Source organism: Syngnathus leptorhynchus, chromosome 1 (assembly GCF_054491065.1).
Source record: "Syngnathus leptorhynchus isolate UIUO chromosome 1, UIUO_Slep, whole genome shotgun sequence".
Classification (NCBI taxonomy): Eukaryota; Metazoa; Chordata; class Actinopteri; order Syngnathiformes; family Syngnathidae; genus Syngnathus; species Syngnathus leptorhynchus.
The window spans coordinates 4,989,321-5,007,640 of record NC_141195.1 but is presented as its reverse complement, the minus strand read 5'-3'; the positions used below and the strand labels follow the sequence as shown (position 1 = coordinate 5,007,640).

General features: G+C 41.8%; 4 protein-coding genes across 7 annotated transcripts; all 4 read left to right on the top strand.

The window, feature by feature from the left end:
* Positions 1-531: 531 nt before the first annotated feature.
* Positions 532-5,633, top strand: mkrn4 (makorin, ring finger protein, 4). 3 transcript variants are annotated; one of them, XM_085926635.1, is made up of 9 exons: positions 532-727; positions 2,095-2,223; positions 2,310-2,428; positions 3,943-4,007; positions 4,091-4,332; positions 4,396-4,503; positions 4,611-4,710; positions 4,787-4,850; positions 4,959-5,633. In XM_085926635.1, exons 1-9 carry the CDS (start codon positions 687-689, stop codon positions 4,973-4,975), a joined length of 885 nt encoding a protein of 294 aa, XP_085782761.1. In that variant the 5' UTR covers positions 532-686; the 3' UTR covers positions 4,976-5,633. The 3 variants fall into 3 exon arrangements, with proteins under 3 accessions (XP_085782761.1, XP_085782743.1, XP_085782752.1); XM_085926617.1 differs by having other exon boundaries at positions 535-727; positions 2,310-2,575; positions 4,787-5,633; XM_085926626.1 differs by having other exon boundaries at positions 551-727; positions 4,787-5,633.
* Positions 5,634-6,665: 1,032 nt separating this feature from the next.
* On the top strand, positions 6,666-10,384 carry fance (FA complementation group E). Of its 2 annotated transcripts, XM_085926565.1 has the most exons (12): positions 6,666-6,962; positions 7,259-7,736; positions 7,926-7,997; positions 8,146-8,190; positions 8,263-8,319; positions 8,414-8,557; positions 8,641-8,764; positions 8,856-8,931; positions 8,994-9,060; positions 9,164-9,289; positions 9,369-9,477; positions 9,797-10,384. In XM_085926565.1, the coding sequence occupies exons 1-11, from the start codon at positions 6,751-6,753 to the stop codon at positions 9,471-9,473; spliced, it is 1,506 nt and encodes a 501-aa protein (XP_085782691.1). In that variant the 5' UTR covers positions 6,666-6,750; the 3' UTR covers positions 9,474-9,477; positions 9,797-10,384. The 2 variants fall into 2 exon arrangements, with proteins under 2 accessions (XP_085782691.1, XP_085782682.1); XM_085926556.1 differs by lacking the exon at positions 9,797-10,384 and having other exon boundaries at positions 9,369-9,542.
* Positions 10,385-10,486: 102 nt separating this feature from the next.
* rpl10a (ribosomal protein L10a) lies at positions 10,487-13,872 on the top strand. Its single transcript, XM_085926674.1, has 6 exons — positions 10,487-10,614; positions 12,226-12,297; positions 12,372-12,452; positions 13,189-13,337; positions 13,416-13,588; positions 13,658-13,872. The coding sequence occupies exons 1-6, from the start codon at positions 10,610-10,612 to the stop codon at positions 13,826-13,828; spliced, it is 651 nt and encodes a 216-aa protein (XP_085782800.1). The 5' UTR covers positions 10,487-10,609; the 3' UTR covers positions 13,829-13,872.
* A 629-nt stretch (positions 13,873-14,501) lies between these two features.
* Positions 14,502-18,192, top strand: irag3a (inositol 1,4,5-triphosphate receptor associated 3a). Its single transcript, XM_085926648.1, has 13 exons — positions 14,502-14,513; positions 14,579-14,639; positions 15,020-15,092; positions 15,171-15,198; positions 15,338-15,478; positions 15,578-15,709; positions 15,903-16,050; positions 16,129-16,169; positions 16,239-16,289; positions 17,104-17,261; positions 17,339-17,443; positions 17,861-17,971; positions 18,043-18,192. Exons 1-13 carry the CDS (start codon positions 14,502-14,504, stop codon positions 18,146-18,148), a joined length of 1,167 nt encoding a protein of 388 aa, XP_085782774.1. The 3' UTR covers positions 18,149-18,192.
* The last annotated feature ends 128 nt before the right edge of the window (positions 18,193-18,320 follow it).

Genomic DNA, 18,320 nt, shown 5'->3' with positions numbered 1-18,320 from the left:
CATGTACGATTTGATGGTTTTATTTGAACCATTTTCTTTTTTTCTTATTTTTCTTCATTTCTTTTAGTCATTCATCTGCTCTACCTCTATTGTATGACAATATTCCCGTCTCGACAAAGCACATGCTATTCTTTGCCTCTTTTTTTTTCTTTTTAAAAAAACCTAAATAGGTACAACCTATTTCAGTCGTGGTCAAGCAAGTGAACAAAGTAATTGAAATGTCAAAAAAAAAAATAATGCACCGTACGTTATTGTGAGCTACCTCTGCCTGTCTAAAAAGTGCCAAATATGTTCAACCAATGACTTGAAATGATCGTAATATGTCACCAAGAAAAGTTACAGCTTTTTCATAAACTATTAGAACTGTTTCCCGCTTGTGCACAATTATTTTTTTAAAGGGGATTTCTGATGACTATTTTTAGAGATAAAAGTTAGTAATACACAGTGCACAGTTGAGATTGAGAACAGTGACGTTCAAAGGTTGACGTCACGTTTCCATTGGCTCGTCGCTCCGTTAATTGGCGAAGGTAGACCGGCTGCCAACTATTAAAATAGTCAGAGGTGGGACGCGGGGCGGTTCAGCAGCAGGGTCATCATCATCAACAACAACAACAACAACCGCAGCAGCAGCTCCAGCTCCAGCACCACCACCGCACAGATAATAAGCAAGTCGGGTGGCCGCGGACATGGATCGTCCGCGTTTCGCCCGCAATGGCGGTATCTGCAGGTAAGCCCATATTGAACAAAAAATGATCGAGCTAGAGCTACCCAACAAGTCGACAAATGGCAAGACTTATATGGCATATACCCGTGAAAGGAAATGTTCCATGGCGAGCGCGAGGCGGAAGTTAAAAAGTTGAGATGGACGTTGAGCTCATTCGAAAGTACAAAGGTTGTTTGGTTTGTTGCGAATCTGGTCAAAAATTAATGCCTCGTCCATTGTCCTCTAAATATCCAGTTAGTTGTTGGTTTTCTGTTGGCGGGTGCAAACAAAGCCAACTACAAACTTTTGAATCTCACATTTCCGTCGGCTAGTAAGCAATCATGGAGGAACTGTTTAGTATAGGCGCGATGCGTGGAGAGAAGCCCGCAAAGCCTGCTAGGCATTTTGTTTGTGTTGCCACATGTTGGCTTCCATTAGTTTGGCGTCAAATGGCAACACGTAATTCCAAGATTCTAAAGCCCAAATAAAGTACGTGGTAAAACGTGGACCTTGAACATGCACACCGGAGCAAGTTGATGAGTGTGTGTGGTTAACTTTTTAGTGTTGGATTGTTCTGTAAAAGCTTTGTGCCAACGTCGAATAACATTGACCTTAAAGGTGATTATTTGACCGTGTTTAACGCAAAAGTTCAGGGTAGTTTTGAACAGTACGCAATTCCCACACTCAATTGTTCTCGCGTTGTGGGAAGTTCGCCAACCTTTCTGAGACGGAGTCCTTGAGATGTTTGGACGACAAAAGTTTCTCTAAGTAATAAAGATGGCGTATTTGCCAAACCGTTTGGCAACACCCATTCCCTTGTTTGGTTGTCATGCCCCAACAGATGCGTTTGCTTACTTTGTAGCTTGACTGCAGTGTCTGTGTAAGACGTGTTCATAAATATTGTGAGGGGATTTATTTTGATAAGTGTTAGGTATGTATGTATGTATGTATGTATGGAAAAGTCTTTTGCCGTTGATACCTTTTAATCAATCAAAAAGTTTGTGCCAGAATCAGCTTTATTGGTCAAGTTTGTGCATGCCAAACAAGGGATTTGAATCCGGTTGATCTCAGCCTCTGTACAACATTTAAGTGACTAATTTAAGTGGCAAGAACAGGATATTATTGCCCAGTGATGTCTCTGAGACTCTGAGTGGTGTGAGTTCATCTGCCCAACGGCCTGGGGGAAGAAGCTGTGATCCCGTCCGGAGGGGAGTAGTTTGAACAGACTGTGACCTCGGGAGGTCTGGACCAGAGGTCCCTGAGGTCTCGGGAGATTGTGAGGCCCACCTCAGTCCTTTGGCTCAATGATTTAAAAGCAAACCAGAGACTAATGTCTGTGCAAAAAAAAAAAAAATCCCCATGAATAACAAAGCACCTTTCCTTTCTTGTAGGCATTTCTTGAATGGATCATGCAGATATGGCTCAAGATGTCATTATTCACACGAATTACCCGCTGAACCGCCACCCCAAATATGTCGGTTCTTCCAGAAAGGTGCATGCTGGTATGGTGAACGCTGCAGGTAATGTTTTTTTTTTTTTTGGTTATTCCTAGTCTTGTCTACACTTTCATTTAAATGACTTATTAGGAATTGTGATTCCCTGGCAGGTATATCCATATCCCCCAATCTGAAGGTGGTGCAGATGTTGCAGGTCGAAGACTGGCTTTACCAACAGTCTTCTCCAGATCCTCTTCCTCCTCTTCTTCCTCCACCTCCGTGGCCCAAGGTACAGCTGACCGACGGGGTTCTGAGACCTTTGCTCGTATGCAGGCTGATGTGTCACCAAGGCGTCAACGTGGCACATCGGGGTCCATGGTGACCTCTGCAAATGTCGTAGACACTGGGAACAGAAACACTGCCAAGCTATTTCATGGTGGGTGCTATAACTCACGATTGGTTGTGTTGTCAAGATTTAATTGGAGTAATTTGCAACACTATGACAGAGCTTTAATGTCCATTTTCCAGGTTGATCAGTTAATTCTGTGAATTCCTACTGGGGTCAAAGCTGCCACAATCGTACAACCTAAATAGTTTAACAGTTTAACACTCTCAGACTTTGAGCACAGACCTGCTGTTGCCTTGACTGTTTTGATTTTTGGGTTTCCCACCGCACTTGTCTTTTCACCTCACTTTCTAATTGGCTGCACGTCACTGTCAACAAGCCGGCTGTGTGTTTTTGTCCTCTGGTCCCAAAAAAAATCCAACATGTTGAATATCGTTGACTTAGAGTTGAATGTCTTTCCAAGAGGCCGAGATAAGCCTGAAGACGACAGCACAAAGCATAATTATCTGCTAAAATGATCTTTTGAACCCATTACTAGAATTGGGGCTGACCTTTCATTGATTGACACAAGATTGTGGTTGATCCATTTAGTCACGTGATGTGACAGAGGGGCTTCCCCATGCTCGGGGTCGGCCAAGGCAGCCCACCAGGCTGGCCCGGTAAGAGTACAGAAGACTAAGAGCTCTTCATGTCAATATATGCAGACTTTGTTGTCAGCAGACCTCTAAGGCAGGGGTCGCCAAGTCCGGTCTTCAAGGGCACCAATCCAACCTGTTTTATATGCATCCCCACTGCAACACGCCTCATTCAAATCTTCAGGATTGTTATCAGCCTTAAGAGGTTGCTGATAAGCTGATCATATGTGCTAACCCATGGTGGAATGAGGTAGATGGTAAACCTTGTTTTTTCCAACTATGTCTTGTGGGTTACATCAATGTTCTGGTTACGTGAATTGATACTGGGTAATGAAAAGAGAGGGGTTTTCTTTTCTCCTAAACCCAGCCCCAGTGGCCCGTAACGAGGCAAAGTACACTTTTAGACTTCAGTCTTGTTCACACAGACAGACAGACAGGCAGACAGTTGGAGCGCCTTTACTTTACCACTAGAACCAGTTGAATAGGCTCTCAAAAACGTATTTGCCAGCACAGCCTTTGAGAGCATATTGGCTGTAATGTTGACTCTTCAGTGACTTGTGACCCTTTGCAGCCCCTTTGTAACGCCTTTTTTCCCCTCCAAAGTCTCCTATGTAGTGTTTCTACTGAAAGATTGTGGCCACTTTAAGTAATTCAGCACATCAGTTCCTTTTAAAAATCAAGTAATCAGTAAAGTAAATAAGTTATCATGGCAGCACTGGTCTTCTGACTGAATCACTGAGGTATAGTGTAATGGGCTGACAGTGATGATTGGTTGAATTTTGAGTCAAAATTGTACAACTTCAGTATACATCTTATTTTCAGATGCTCATTCCCGAGTGCCGGCCAAGAGCTCAGATCAGTGTCACTCAAATATGTATGACAAAGAGGTTTGTGGTCTGATCGTTTTTGTGTTCAGTTGTACCTGATAAGATTGAGCTTGTTCCATTATTTATTTGTTTTTTAACCACAGGAAAGTCTTCCCAGTAGCACAGAAGCCGCGGGTGCCTCTGCATCCTCGTGCACGGATGGGACGTTGGAGGCATTCCTGCAGAGTCGGGATGTCACCTGTGGCATATGCATGGACAAGGTGTATGAGAAGAGGGACCGCAGAAACCAGGTGTTTGGAATCCTACCCAACTGCAGTCATGCCTTCTGCCTGCAGTGCATCATGACCTGGAGGAAAACCAGAGACCTCGGGCCTGATATCGTCAAGTAAGTTTTTGTTTATGCACATGCTTAATTGTTTTGTGACTTTGGACGTGTTCTCTGCTTTAGGACCTGTCCACAATGCAGGGTGCGATCGGCCTTCTATATACCTAACAAATACTGGGTGGAAGGTCAAGCAAAGGAAAGCCTAATAGCAGACTTCAAAGAAAAATTCAGGTAAACCATTGAAAGCATGTCACGACGGTGCCGTGATTGTATTTGAGAAAATGATCAGAAGTCTGACTTGTACTGAAATGTCCATTTCTTTGCTTTTCAACCTGCAGTAAGCGAAGCTGCAGTTATTATGCACGATACAAACACTGTCCCTTTGAAACGGAGTGTCTCTATCGGCATGACAGGACAGCACGCCGCACATCATTCTTGGTAAGCAAGTTTTGCTGAATATTTGGTCTCCTGTTGCCACCCGAGCTTGGCCTTCACTTGTCTTTTTGCCCGTCAGTGTACTACAGATGATGATGATGAAGATGACGATGAAGACTACGATGATGATGAAGACTATGATGGTCTGCTCAATTTCTTTATAGCCATGACGCTTCTTCGCGCTGACGAGGATGGCGATGGTGACAATGTTGACGATGATGGTGACAATTTTGACATTCCTTTTTTCCTAGCGGAGTACGGATTCTGAGCCCTCTTTTCCTCTTTCACACGCACTTTCCTCTGTGTGGAAATGGGTCCTAGAAAGAATTGTCACCGCATGTCGATATAACTGTTACGACACGACCGGCCCCCCTTGTAACAGTAATGATGCTTTTGGAGTAGGCAAGGCTCAGTCGTTATTAGTAGCAGGACATGTGCTTACTGACCTGCTATCTATCCCTCAAACCGAGAGGAAACCTGATTTGACCTGCTGCAGTAGACCGCTAGAAATAAAGGTGCACATTGATCAAGATACTGTGCTCTAGCTGTAAACTGTTTGTCCGTTAACTGTCTTGACAGGATAAATGTATTTTGTTCCTTCCTGCGGCCATAGTGATTAAAACTTTGACATCTTGTACATTTATCAACATGCCGCTGTAGTTAGAGATAAGTGCTTAAAGCGGAATTGACCAGAAAAAAAGATTTTAAGTGTGTTGAGTGGATGGTCTTTTTTAAATTGGCTAAAGATAAAGTGTACTGTACCCCTTGATGGTTGATGTCCAATGTCGAATATTCCTGCCTCGATTGTACCACAATGAAATTCTCGTTTTGGCATTAACATTGAAATGTTTTTTTAAATTTCTTTTAACAAGTTGTACTTGTACATTGAAAATAAACATTATTTCACAGTTTGTCTCACTGAAAAAGTGTTGCTCTCTTATTAATCATTTGAATTAGATTTTGCAATTCTTTTCTATCTTTTACTGCCATGGTGCCCAAGGTTTTTATACCAAGTAAATTACCACCACCTGAAACATAATACTGAACACTTTTAAGTACCATCATCATCAATATTACAATAAAGTAGCTTAGTAAGTCGTGATTGATCAAAGCAAAGATTGTAGTCCTGAATATACAGCAGAATGAATTAATTTAGTTGTAAGCCACTTTAACTACGTCATGTTTAAGCATGACCAGTGTAAATATCAAATTGACTTGAATGGTTTCATTCAAATAGTTCCACTTCTTTGCTTTTAATTGTTTAGGGTGGGTTGCTTGCAAAGCCTTTATTTCCTGAACTGCTTTATCCTCATGAAGATCACGGCGTGCTGGAGCCTATCCCAAATGACTTTGGGCGGCAGTAAACTAGTTACCAGCCAATCCCAGGGCACACAGACAACCAACAAACTATTCACAATCACTTATGGACAATTCGGAGTGCTCAATTGGCATTCCATGCATGTCATTGGGAGGAAACTTAAGCTAAAAGTAAAATATTGTGCTTAAACTTTAAATCCAACTGAAAAGCCGAGATGGGCACTGTATCAAATTGTACTGGCCTCTCCTCAGTCTATTAGTCTGTGACTCGGGCGGGCACTTATCCGTCTTGATACCCCCATCCTCACCGTTGAGAAAAGGGCTTCCGTCACCATCTCCGTCCATCGTCGCATGTAAAAAAACAAAAGCGATGGTTTCCAAAGTTATAAAGCCTCACATTCACTTATTTCTATTTGTAACCTTAAAATGACCCCCAAAAGAGCGAGAGAGAGAGTGAGAGACAGAGACAGACAGACAGACAGACAGAGACAAAGAGAGATAGACAGAGAGACAGAGAGATAGACAGAGAGACAGAGAGACAGACAGAGAGAGAGAGAGAGAGAAATAGAGAGAGAGAGAGAAAAAGAGAGAGAGAGAAAAAGAAAGAGAGAGTGAGAGAGCAGCCTATGCGCAAAGTTTCCACAAGATGGCGGGTGTTTCACACATGCGCAGTGCGGTTGGCGGCAGATTTAGTTCCGTATAAAAAAAGCTACGGTATGGTCGAAGATGAATACCGGTCAGTTGCTGAGTCGCTTTGACGGGCAATGGAAGCTTTTGGCCCGGTCGTTGTTTTTCGGGGTTTCCGGTGCACACAGAACACTCGAGGTCTTCAAGCGACAGCAGCGGGCCACACCTGACAGATCATTATCCGACTTAATCGAACCACTTTGTCGAGACGAAATCACCTATCCAGGGGTGAATGGGCAACCCCTCACCGTGTAAGTCCAACCTGATAGCAGCGAGTCATCTATTAAATTTGCTTTCCAGTGCTTCAAATTGCAAAAATACGAACTCTAACGCCAAGTTAATAAGAATAATAATACATTTTATTTGTAAGGCGTACTGTAAGAACATGAACTACTATACTGTTTCTCATCAGTAAACCAACCCTGCCAAATATGCCACCTACGATGATGACTAGAATTTTGTGGCCTATCTGAAATTCAAATGTATCAATTACAATACTGTGTTAGTCTTATTTGTGCTTATCTCTCACAACTATTTCTCCTCTTAGTAAACCTCTGGTGTTGCTCTTTCCACCATTGTTCAAGCAAAACTTGCTGACGTTCATCTTCCTGATCCACTCACGCTTCCCCAAAGATGCCATCCTCCATCTACTCCGGTGTCTTGATCTGGACCCCTGTCGAAGCTTGTGGGTCACCGCATGGATAAAGCAACTGAAAAGACTCATAATGGGCTGTCCCCTCGAGGAACCCCTTTACAGCCCAGCGTGCGCTCAGCGACTAACAGCGCTGTCACGGCGAGTGAGTGCTGAAACTGGATGGTGGGATAAGTGCAGTGGCTTGCAAGCGGAGGAAGCACAGACTGTGGCTGTTTTGTCCGAGACAGGAAGTCAGAAGAAAAGAAAGGCCCATTTCGATATTCTGAATGATGAGAATAAAGAAATTCAGCCGGAGAAGAAACGAATGAAGGCAGATGAACCCATCGATGGGAAAGTGCATGATCAGGATTGTCTGCCTGAACATATGAAGGTAAAGATGGACAACACAGATTTATTCACCTACTGTCATTATTTTAGCGTATTATTTGGTACTAGTACGTGAGTCTGTAGTTTCATTAGTCCATCTAGAAAAACGGTCCCTCCAGAGACCTTCCATTTTGTCTTAAAATCAAATGATTAAAATAATCGCTTTAATCCTGCTTGTCCCATTTGCTCTTAGATGGCAGAAGAATTGGAAATAGATGCGCCAGAACAGGCCAACACCCATGAGCCTCTGCCTGAACATATGAAGGTAAGATGAATGCGTTTAAATCCATCCAAAGTTCTTCTTGCAAATGGTGAAACTGATGATTTTTTTGTACACGGCTACACATTAAGTTCATTTTCATAGCACCAGGTCCTATTGAGTAAATGTGTTGTCTTTTTGTGCACTACCTCAGGCATCTGTTCTTCAAATCAAGGAATTATTAAAAAGTCCAACCGAGGTATGTAGATAATTCAGATTTCTTCTGCTACTCCACACTGTTTGTCGTGACTTTGTTTAATTCTTTTTACAGTGGGACAACTGCTCACTTGATGTGTTGAAAGTGCTGAATGACTGTAATGCCACTCAGGTATGTGCTGTTCTAGAAATCGTTTTACACATAAAGCTGGCACACCTGAATAATTCACACAGTGAATCATTATGCTGCTCTTTTGTGTAAAAAGGTGGAAGTGCTGTGCGGCCAATTGAATTTGTCCAACTTAGCGGAGCACACACTGATACAAATCTGCGACAGAATATCCGTTCTGTTGCCCGACCTCAGCTTGAGTACGGCAGCGACGCTCATCAAGAATCTACTGCTGCAGAGGGTGCGTATAGTCTGTGTCACTATTCACTTTTGGGTCACTGTGCAAATGATGTGTGGCTTGACCCAAGTCGCCGCTGTCTGCAGGCGCTGTCTCTCACTGAGCCCCCGTCCAGATGCCTGGTGAGTGCTGTGACGTCACTCTGCAGCAGCTACCCTAGATCAATGTGCCACACTCTGATTGGTCCACTTATAGAGCAAGACAATATGGGTGAGATTATGCGTCTCTTGAAAATTGGGGGAAAAAAAATGTTGACGTGAATCCTGACGCATCTTTTAATTAGAGCCATTGTTTGTTTTAGGAAGTGCACAAGCTGAGCTCCTGAACAAACTCATAGAAGTCTGTCTGGATTCCCACTACAGGCTGCTTGTGCTTCAGTAAGACCAAACATTTCAGCATTTTGTTCTTAAATTACTTCTTTTTCCTGTTTTTCTTCCAGGATGACACTGAAAATATCATGGAGTGAGATGTTGCTTTCTGTTATACACACCTTGCTGGACTCCAAGGTTAGCGGAGGTCCTTTTATGTTCAACAAGTGGTATCATCCTGTAAAAATATTTCACGTAACAGCCAATTTTGTTTCTATTTTTTTTTTTTTTTTTTTTGCAGCCTGACTTGAATGAAGAACTGTTCACACTGTTGATTGAACAGCTGGTCAACCAGACGCCTCTGTTCACCAAATCTGTCCGCTTCGCAAAATTGATGCTGACTGCCCTCAAAAAATATGACAACCTTGTAAGTATGCAAAAAATGCATTTCAATATTTTACAAGTATTTATTTTTAATAATAATGTATCCATGTTTTACTTTCCAGGTGAATGCTTCACACAAGCATTCCCTGTCTGGTTGCCTGATGCTAAATGAGACCTTCTTAAAAAAGGCTCTTCAAGCAGTGTTGAAAAGAATCCCAGATGCATAAAAAAAACATTGATATTTATGTTCCCATATACAAACTTATTGTCATTTTTTCTCCACATGTGATGGACAGTGTATGCATCTTTTTTGGGGGGGGGGGGGGGGGGGGCGGTACCTGCAAAAGATCAATTTATGTCACCTATCACCAAAGCACTTTTTTCCTGCCTATTGTTGCAGAATTTCCTGTTTTGACAGCCATACTTTTTTAGTTGTTCTATTTACTTGTATTTTATTTTATTCAACGAGTTTTACATTTTGCATGGAAAGGAAAACACATAAAAACATCGTGTCATTATTAATATGTCAATTCTAAACAAAAATGAACGATTCAGTGTGTTCAGAAAATGAATGGATGAGTGGACGGAATATAATTTGAAAACAATTAAAAACTAAAAACCAACTACAGAGAAATCACACTCTTCAGCCTTACAAGGTCTATTCAGGGGTGCTGGAGAGAAAGGTCTGTCGGGAGGTCGAATCACAGATTCAAGAGGAGCAATGTGTTATTTGTCCTGGCCATGGAACAGCTCTACACCCTCAGCAGTCATCCAAGGTGCATGGGAGTTCGCCAACCAGTCTACATGTTCTTTGTGGACTTGGAGAAGGGCTTCGACTGTGGACCTAGGAGAGTTCTGTGGGGGGATGCTTTGGGAGTACGGGGTGCCAAACCCATTGATAAGGGCGGTTCGGTCCCTGTATTACTGATGACACAGTTTAGTCCGCATTTCCGGCAGTGAGTCGGATTCGTTGCCAGTGAGGGTTGGACTCCGCCAAGGCTGCTCTTTGTCACATATTCTGTTCGTAACTATTAAAGACATCATTTCTAGGTGCATCTGAGGTGTTGCGGGTGTCTGGTTTAGTGACCTCATAGTAAAGTGGAGTGTGTGTGTGTGCACATTTTAGTCTAAATCTTTTGCCACTGCTTTGTGAATCACGCTTTGATCGCGTCTGATACAATAATATATTTTAAAGTACCAACGGAAAGTGACTCAAGATTTTTTTTTTCTGCAAAGTTGTTGTAAAAACGAACCAACTATTCTGCCGCTTGATGATGACGTAGTTTATCGGCCGTATGAAAATGACGCAACTTCCCCCTACACTTCCTTTCTAGCGTAGCGAGACAGGAGGACAGCAGCAAAAATGAGGTAGTGCTTTTCCAAATGAATTAATCTAGCTAAACGAAAGGACTATGATATTTGAGCAGGTTTCCTCCCTCCAACATTAGCGGTGCTTGATAAATTTGGTCAATTCGTATAATTTGACCTTTTCGCCGTCCTAGAGCGAATAGTCCGTTATTGCTGCACGGCACGTTGTTACGTTTCAGGACATAATCTCTGTGCATCCATGATCATCCGATAGATTTAGTCTTGTTTTTTTGCGTGGAATTTACGGAATAGTTGTTAAGCATCACTTTTCTCTCTGTATTAGTGGATTATCATGGGAAAATGGATCAAATCTAGGATGGACTATCATATGTACTATGAAGTCAACAGTGAAAGCAGTTATTCAAATTCGACCACTGTAAATAATGACAAATACTATATACGGTTCCTTTAATCAAAAACGAAACTATTTCTGATCCATGTTTTAAGTTGTTTTCCCAGAAGTAAACGTCTTAACATTTGCAAAAGCAGCCATTTTATTTTGGCAGTGCTTAGTGTGTGCTGTGCCTGGCAACTCACTCGCAAGCGTTATTTTGCCTTAAACTTACTCAGCTCGGTCTAACGCTGGAGCGAGGAAATATGGGCCAGCCGAGGAGATATCGGATGTGATTTTTGGGCTCCCTTTAAATGTTTTATTCAGTTTCCAGAATAACTGGCTCTCGATTCCAGCTGTGGCCACTAGGGCAGGGTGCTTAATTTGTCTTAAGCTTTACAACAAGCTACTTTAAAGTTGTTTAACTGCGTAGTTCAATTTTTAACTACACAAAATACAAACAAAACATAACTCGTTTACAATTCCTGACTGACTGCAAGATTTGTTAACCTAAAAAAAAAAAGTGGCACATAGTACTTTTAACCCTCATGCGATTCACATCAAAATGCTGTTGTTGGTTAGTGAAATAACCACCGAGTTTTGGTTGGCTATAGACTATTCACATCCCCACACCAGTCTTATAATCTGACAATATTGTCATATATATATATATATGATGGTGAATTCCTCCTCTAGATTCACAGACAAACGCATTATAGCTCGTGAAATTCTCATCCCAGTTCGTTCGTACATTAGAGGGTGACAAGATCAAAGTCTACTTTATTGTCAATTTCTTCATGTCAAGACACACAAAGAGATCAAAATTGCGTTTCCTACTATTCCACGGTGACAAGACATGTTATACTTATTATATTATATTGGTCCACGCACAAACAAAACATTCAAGTAAAAAATACAAAAAGCAAAAACAAGAAGGCACATACAATGAATAAATAAGAGCAATTAATAAATCATAAATAATGGACTCTAATAAAAATTCATGACTAAAGAAGAAATTGTATTCATGAAATTTTGTGTTCACTCAACAGTTTTATACATGTATATTGCCAATTGGGGTGCTTTGGCACCCTAGTGTGAGTCTATAATGGCAATGGGACATAATCAATTTTCACAGAATTTCTCAGCCGTTCATTCAATATTTTTTTGTTGTCGTTCTATTTGCCAGAAATGTATCGTGAGCGCCAGAACAAATAAATGGTCTAGCAGAGGGTACAAAAATCTTCAATATCTAATTTAATTTGTCCTAATTTGTGTTGCAGTAAGGTTTCCAGAGACACTTTGCAGGAAGCTGTGAAGGAACTTCTGGCAAACTCCAGAGCTAAGAAGAGGAAGTAAGTTTTCATACCAGCACATGGCTCTGCCCGTGACACAGTAAGATGCTAATAAGTGTGTGTTGCTGTATTAGGTTTGTGGAGACTGTGGAGCTGCAGATCAGCCTGAAAAATTATGATCCCCAGAAGGATAAACGTTTCTCCGGCACTGTCAGGTTGGACCATTTTCTCTCACCCAACCTTTTCCCTGTTTTTGTCTGGCCCTGTCAGAATGTTCACTAAAGCTGGAGTGTAGTGATTTTTTTTTTTAAGCTTAAGTATGGTCGAACAGGTCAGACCAGGCATGGAAAAGTACTTTGGGCTGTCTGCTTGAGGTGACAGTCTTCTTGGCAGGCGGACCCTTACCCTGGGTCTTAAAAGATGAGGGAAGGCTTTGAGGGGCTGAGCTTTTTTTTTTTTTTAAGCTCGTGACCCTTTGAGCCGACCAATTTTTGCTATATAATGAATGAAGACTTCTGGCCTTGTGGTGGTATGGTAAGACTTTCAATATAGAAACTGTTGTGTTGTACATGAGGTCAATTCTTGTCTGTAGGTCTTAAATTATTTCCAGAAAGAGTTTCATATCAAGTGACTTATTTTGCCAATGCCTTGCTTAATGAAATGGAGGCCCGCTGTATCTTAAATCCCCAGAATGACTTTTTTAGGTTGCCTCGTCTTTGAAAGCTAGATTCTTGTCTACTCTTGTTCTGTAGGCTGTCTATAGGTCTTAAATTATTTCCAGAAATGGTTCCATATTAAGTGATCGATATGAAAGTGTATTAAGTGAAGTGTATTTTGCCAGTGCCTTGCTTATTGATCATTTTGAAGAAGAAAAAGTGTTTGTTTCTTTTTAAATAATGTTGGACACAGAAATGAGTATTGAGGGAATAACTTGTAAATTTTAATGTGTAGGTTGAAGACTCCCCCCAGGCCCAAGTTCTCTGTCTGCCTATTGGGAGACCAGCAGCATTGTGATGAGGCCAAAGCTGCTGGCCTGCCACACATGGATGTGGACGTGCTCAAAAAACTCAACAAGAATAAGAAGCTGGTCAAAAAGCTTGGTGAGCAGAAATGTCCATTTTGCCTTCGCTGGATGTTTTGAGTCGGCTTGGGGTCTTGACTACTTGCGTCTCTTCCAGCCAAGAAGTATGATGCGTTCCTGGCCTCAGAGTCACTAATCAAGCAGATACCCCGTATCCTGGGCCCGGGGCTCAATAAAGCTGGCAAGTTCCCCTCGTTGCTCACCCATAACGAGAACTTAAACAGCAAAGTGGATGAGGTCAAATCGACGATCAAGTTTCAGATGAAGAAGGTGAGATGAGCTGCCGGATCTTCTGCAAAAGCTTCACGCAACGCTTCATTGCTAATTTGTGGCCCTCAGGTGCTCTGTCTGGCTGTGGCTGTTGGACACGTGAAAATGAAGGAGGCTGCGCTGGTGTACAACATCCACTTGGCTGTCAACTTCTTGGTGTCCCTCCTTAAGAAGAACTGGCAAAATGTGCGTGCCCTGTATATCAAGAGCACCATGGGAAAGCCACAGCGCCTCTACTAAAATGATAAGATTCTAAAAAAATTAAAATGTGGATTTTCCAAGAATGTCTTTGTGCTGTGCTCATTTTATTTACTGTGCTGAACTAATCATTCAATGATCTGAACCCCGCGTTACATTTGTAGAACTGACGACATTGACAGCTCCGTTATTTCTTTCTGTTCTGGGGCTAAAGGGGAGCTGAAAATCAATTCATAAATGTTTTAGAAAATCAAAACAAAATGTCAGAGGCTTAACTGACTAAACCCTGGCTTGGGAGCCCCGGTCCTCCTACTGCAGCCATATCCTGCCGGGTTTCCATGTGTCCCTTCTGCAACACACCCGGCCGGCTCTAATGTTAATCAGTTGTGTTGGAGTAGGGAGAGTGAAAATAGATAGCTCTCTGCAACAGGGTTTTTTACTCGGGATTAACGACAACAACCTTCTGCCTTGGTGTTGTGAGTACTGTCAAGTTTTGCGAGCTCTAGGACCTAGAGTCTAGGCAAACATGGCAAGCAGGAGGCTCAAAGCTACTTGTCCTGTTATACATTGACTGTGGATCTCATAATGGGATTATTTATCTATTCTCAGTGAGTCCAAATGCAATGCAGACTAGTCTGTCACCATGAAATAGGTGAGAGGTAGACCTAAAGGAATTGTATTCTCTTCAATCAGAAAATGGAGCTGTAGAGCAGTCATGCACCCTCAGGTGAGTTGAATCGAGCAAAGGATCGAAAGAAATTTCACACATCTAGCGGCTTGCTTGTCTTTTAGCTGGATGCGGAGGCAAAGGGCTGTCCGGCGTCCATTCATGACAATGACGACAGTGATTCAGGTTAGTTCCTTACAACAATACACAGACTTCTGAAACCCTTAAAAATATATATATATATATATATATTTATAAATATTTCTAATTAATATATATATGTGTATGTATGTATATAGATCCCTTAGATGGGAATAAGACAAACTAACTATTAAAACTTTGCAAATGTCTGTCACCTTTAGCAACTTTAACGAAGCCAGGCGAAAGAAACAACACTTTGGCTAGGAGTAGCAAGCCCACAGCAGTCAATAAAATGCAGGCTTTTGCATGATGAAAAAGAAAAAGCGAGTAGTGAATCATATTTTTTTGTTGTTTACCTCAAATCTTACCAACAAAAGTGTCGCACAATAAATACACATCTTACAATGATGTTTTCTGAACAACAGAAAGCAGTCAGGAGGAGCCACCACCGACTAACTGGAATGTACTGTCCATCATAGATCGAGTGGGCCTCAACAGGTTGGCATCCACAAAACATTTATTTGACACTGAATATTAAATATGAGTGTGTTAATTGAACTTCTGTTTTCTTGACAGTGTTGACATGTCAGAGACCGATTTGGAAGTAAGTCCATTTATTTCTATAGCTTCAGAGATTGTGTGTGCTAAAACTTCAACATTCGGCCCTAATTTGACAGTTTTGACTTAACATATGGACACGAGTTCTAAATTAATTCAGTTTCTTTTCATCGTCATCTGCACAGAAGCAGTTCACTCAGATCGCCTCGGCCTTCCGATGTGACCAATACACCTTGAAGCAAAGGCTCCAGGCAGAAGAGCATGCCCGCAACCTGGCCGAGGAGAACGTCTCGCTGGAGCTGTCCAGAAGCAAAGAGACGCTGGAGGTAATACCAGTGACACAATGTGAAGGAAATGCAAGCACAAAAGAAGGTGTGGGATGTACAGCGAAGTACCATAAAATGTGTGTTTATGGGGTTTTATAGGTACTAAAAGGTCTGTGTCTGGACACTAAACGTAGTAAAATCGTGCAGAAGTTGGAGTTGTCGTTGGACATTCTCTCTGGCACTGTTGAACGCATCTCCAACACGGCCGAGGTGCTTGGAGCAGTACACCAGGTAAACGGATGGAATGAAACACTATGGCCTCAAGGTTTCATGATCATTTGGGCAATTGGCCATGAAAAAGAAATACTAACTAGCAGAGATGGACCAGTGATGTCACAAACGAACGGCCATTGTGTGGATGAAGGATGGAGGACCAGATTACTCCTCTGTCTGTCTTATGTTTGCCGGCTGCTGGGTCCAACAGGAGGCTCGTTTGAGTCGCGCAGTGGAGCTCATGGTGGCTCATGTGGAGAACGTCAAGAGGCGACTGGAGCGACATGAAACGGAGCTGGAGGAGGCCAAGAAAATGATCCAGCACCAGAATTTCCGCAGGAGCATCGACGATCCTGGAGGTCCTCTTGATATAATCATCATTTCCTTCAAGGTTTGTTTGGTTGTGTGATTTAACCAGATTTGTTTCACCACTATAGATGTGGACGAAAGTGACAACTGGAAGAAAAGCTTTCCGCAGGTAACGGGTCTCGTTTTCAATGGCAAGATGGCTGCCGCTGCTCGCATTCACCCCTATTCTCATGGCTAGAATGGCAGTCGTCGCAGAGTCAGTGTGTCACTGATTCCAAATGACATGGAGGTGAGGCTTCTCTAGTGACCTCTCCATCCCACTGATCTCAACATGTATATGATTGGACAACTTGGTAACGAACCAAAAATAATCAACAAATTGTAAAAATACTCCAAAGTATTTTTCCTGTATATGTGCTTCGACCTGAGCTCGATGAACCACTGCTTCAAAATGTGCTTCTTTCCCTGAACGAATCACCTGGCCTGCGATCCAATTAGGTCCTAATAATGTCAATTGTTGGAGTGTCATTTTATAGCTGTTTGTTTCACTACATGATGTCATCACATGTGCATGTGCTTCTAGAAAAGTTTTATTTCGAAAGGTTTACGAACGTCTCTGAATAATTTGGGCAAAACATTTTGACTGACTTTTCAAATGTGGTGGTTGTGAGCAAACAAACAAAAAAACAATTCCAACTCAATACTAAACCTGCAAAAAAAACAACAACAACAACAATATACCCAACTTTAAATATCTCCATCCCACATGATGGTCATCGTTGCACCCGAGCCATTTCTCCCCACAATTTTTGAATTTCAAAATTAGTACACAACGCACATGTTCCTCAATCTTCAACAGTAAACATTTGTTTTCATTTGTACAGATGTAATTATTGAGCCTTATATGTGTGTATGTGAGCGTGTGTGAATCAAAAGGTTCAAAAGAAATTATTCCATTTTTTCTAGCCTTGTTTTTTGCCATCTAATTATTATGCATTAACCAATGTCTTCATGAAATCAATCGAGGTTCATTCAAGGGCCACATTTGACATGATGTTTTATGAGATTGTGTGTCCTCATGAAACGATTTGTTTGCATGTCAGCCTCTCAAGAAGGCAAAGCGAGATTCCAAGAAGCGGCGCGCTCATAGGGAAGCTGACCAGGGCAGTAAGCCGTTCCCTGCTTGCCCGTCTCCCTGCTTGAGCTCGGCATCCAGCTGCAGCGGCATCAACAAGGACGACAACAACTTGGTGGATGACAGGTGCTCCACCCCTCCTTTCCTCATCTCCATTTCTTGGTCTTTATTCCTTCTTCCATGATCTTTTCTTTATCTTCAAGCCCACTTGATCCAGATGAAGTATCTGCCCATGTGCCTCACTCAGAGCCACCTCTCATCCCAGAAGGTCCTGTCCCATGTAAAGGTGGAAAGGTGCCACACAAAAGGTTGTTTATTCTGCACAATAGAAATTGACTGTAAAATTATGACCACTTGCAATCTATAAATTAATATAAATATTCTGCCTTGATTAAGATAGTTTATTTAATCCTCCTGGTTTGTTATTGGATGAAAATGTTTATTGATGACAAGTATTTATAATCTCTTTACAATTTCTCTTGGCTTTGACAAAGGGAACTTGAACTTATTGCAGACTTTCTTTATGTTAGAGTCGAAGCTTAGATTGTATTGGATGTATGCCTGGATTTATGACTGAGTTGTCACATTTAGAGGGAAAAAAAAACACAGTTTTGATGAGTTATATATAAACAGCATTGATTCAACAAAGATTGCACATCTCCCTTGTCGTACGTCTTCCCATGTCCATGGTCTAATTTTGCATTTTGATGTACAAATGCTTTCAGTTGCATGCTGGACACAACGAGGCAAAGGCACAAGAGCAAATCTTCAATGGCAAAGAAAAAGACTGCCAACAAGGAGAAGAAATGGTTAAACATCTGCCAAAGGATTTCTGTGTAAGACGAAATTTTTTGTTGAATCGTAAATCCTAACAAAATATTTTACTTGATGATGATTTCGTCTTCAGAGAGGGTTTGCCGTCCAGGCAGCGTCCACTGGCTCGCCATCGCTCCCTGATCTTCTGCCTCTCTGTGCTTCTTTCCTTCATCACTTGGATTTTTTTCTTTGTGTAAAAGTAACATAGTATGGGAAATATACTTATATAGGAAAACCTCTTGGAACCAAATGGTGGCTGCCCCCCCATTACAATCTGTGTGAAATTAAACAGCAAAAAAGTTACCTCCTATTGCTAAAATTGTGTCTGTGAGTGGGCGGTGGCTGACTTGTGACGTGTAAAGTAAATTT

Bases quoted from the DNA above. Each gene is read 5' to 3' on its own strand.
- mkrn4 (XM_085926617.1), top strand. From the start codon at position 687: ATGGATCGTCCGCGTTTCGCCCGCAATGGCGGTATCTGCAG. The intron at 728-2,094 runs GTAAGCCCATAT...CCTTTCTTGTAG, and splicing joins CGCAATGGCGGTATCTGCAG to GCATTTCTTGAATGGATCAT. The intron at 4,711-4,786 runs GTAAGCAAGTTT...TTTGCCCGTCAG, and splicing joins CACGCCGCACATCATTCTTG to TGTACTACAGATGATGATGA.
- fance (XM_085926565.1), top strand. From the start codon at position 6,751: ATGAATACCGGTCAGTTGCTGAGTCGCTTTGACGGGCAATGGAAGCTT. The intron at 8,320-8,413 runs GTATGTGCTGTT...TTGTGTAAAAAG, and splicing joins ATGACTGTAATGCCACTCAG to GTGGAAGTGCTGTGCGGCCA. The intron at 8,765-8,855 runs GTGAGATTATGC...TGTTTGTTTTAG, and splicing joins TATAGAGCAAGACAATATGG to GAAGTGCACAAGCTGAGCTC.
- rpl10a (XM_085926674.1), top strand. The intron at 12,298-12,371 runs GTAAGTTTTCAT...TTGCTGTATTAG, and splicing joins TCCAGAGCTAAGAAGAGGAA to GTTTGTGGAGACTGTGGAGC. The intron at 13,338-13,415 runs GTGAGCAGAAAT...CGTCTCTTCCAG, and splicing joins GAAGCTGGTCAAAAAGCTTG to CCAAGAAGTATGATGCGTTC.
- irag3a (XM_085926648.1), top strand. The intron at 15,479-15,577 runs GTAATACCAGTG...GGGGTTTTATAG, and splicing joins GAAGCAAAGAGACGCTGGAG to GTACTAAAAGGTCTGTGTCT. The intron at 15,710-15,902 runs GTAAACGGATGG...TGGGTCCAACAG, and splicing joins TGCTTGGAGCAGTACACCAG to GAGGCTCGTTTGAGTCGCGC.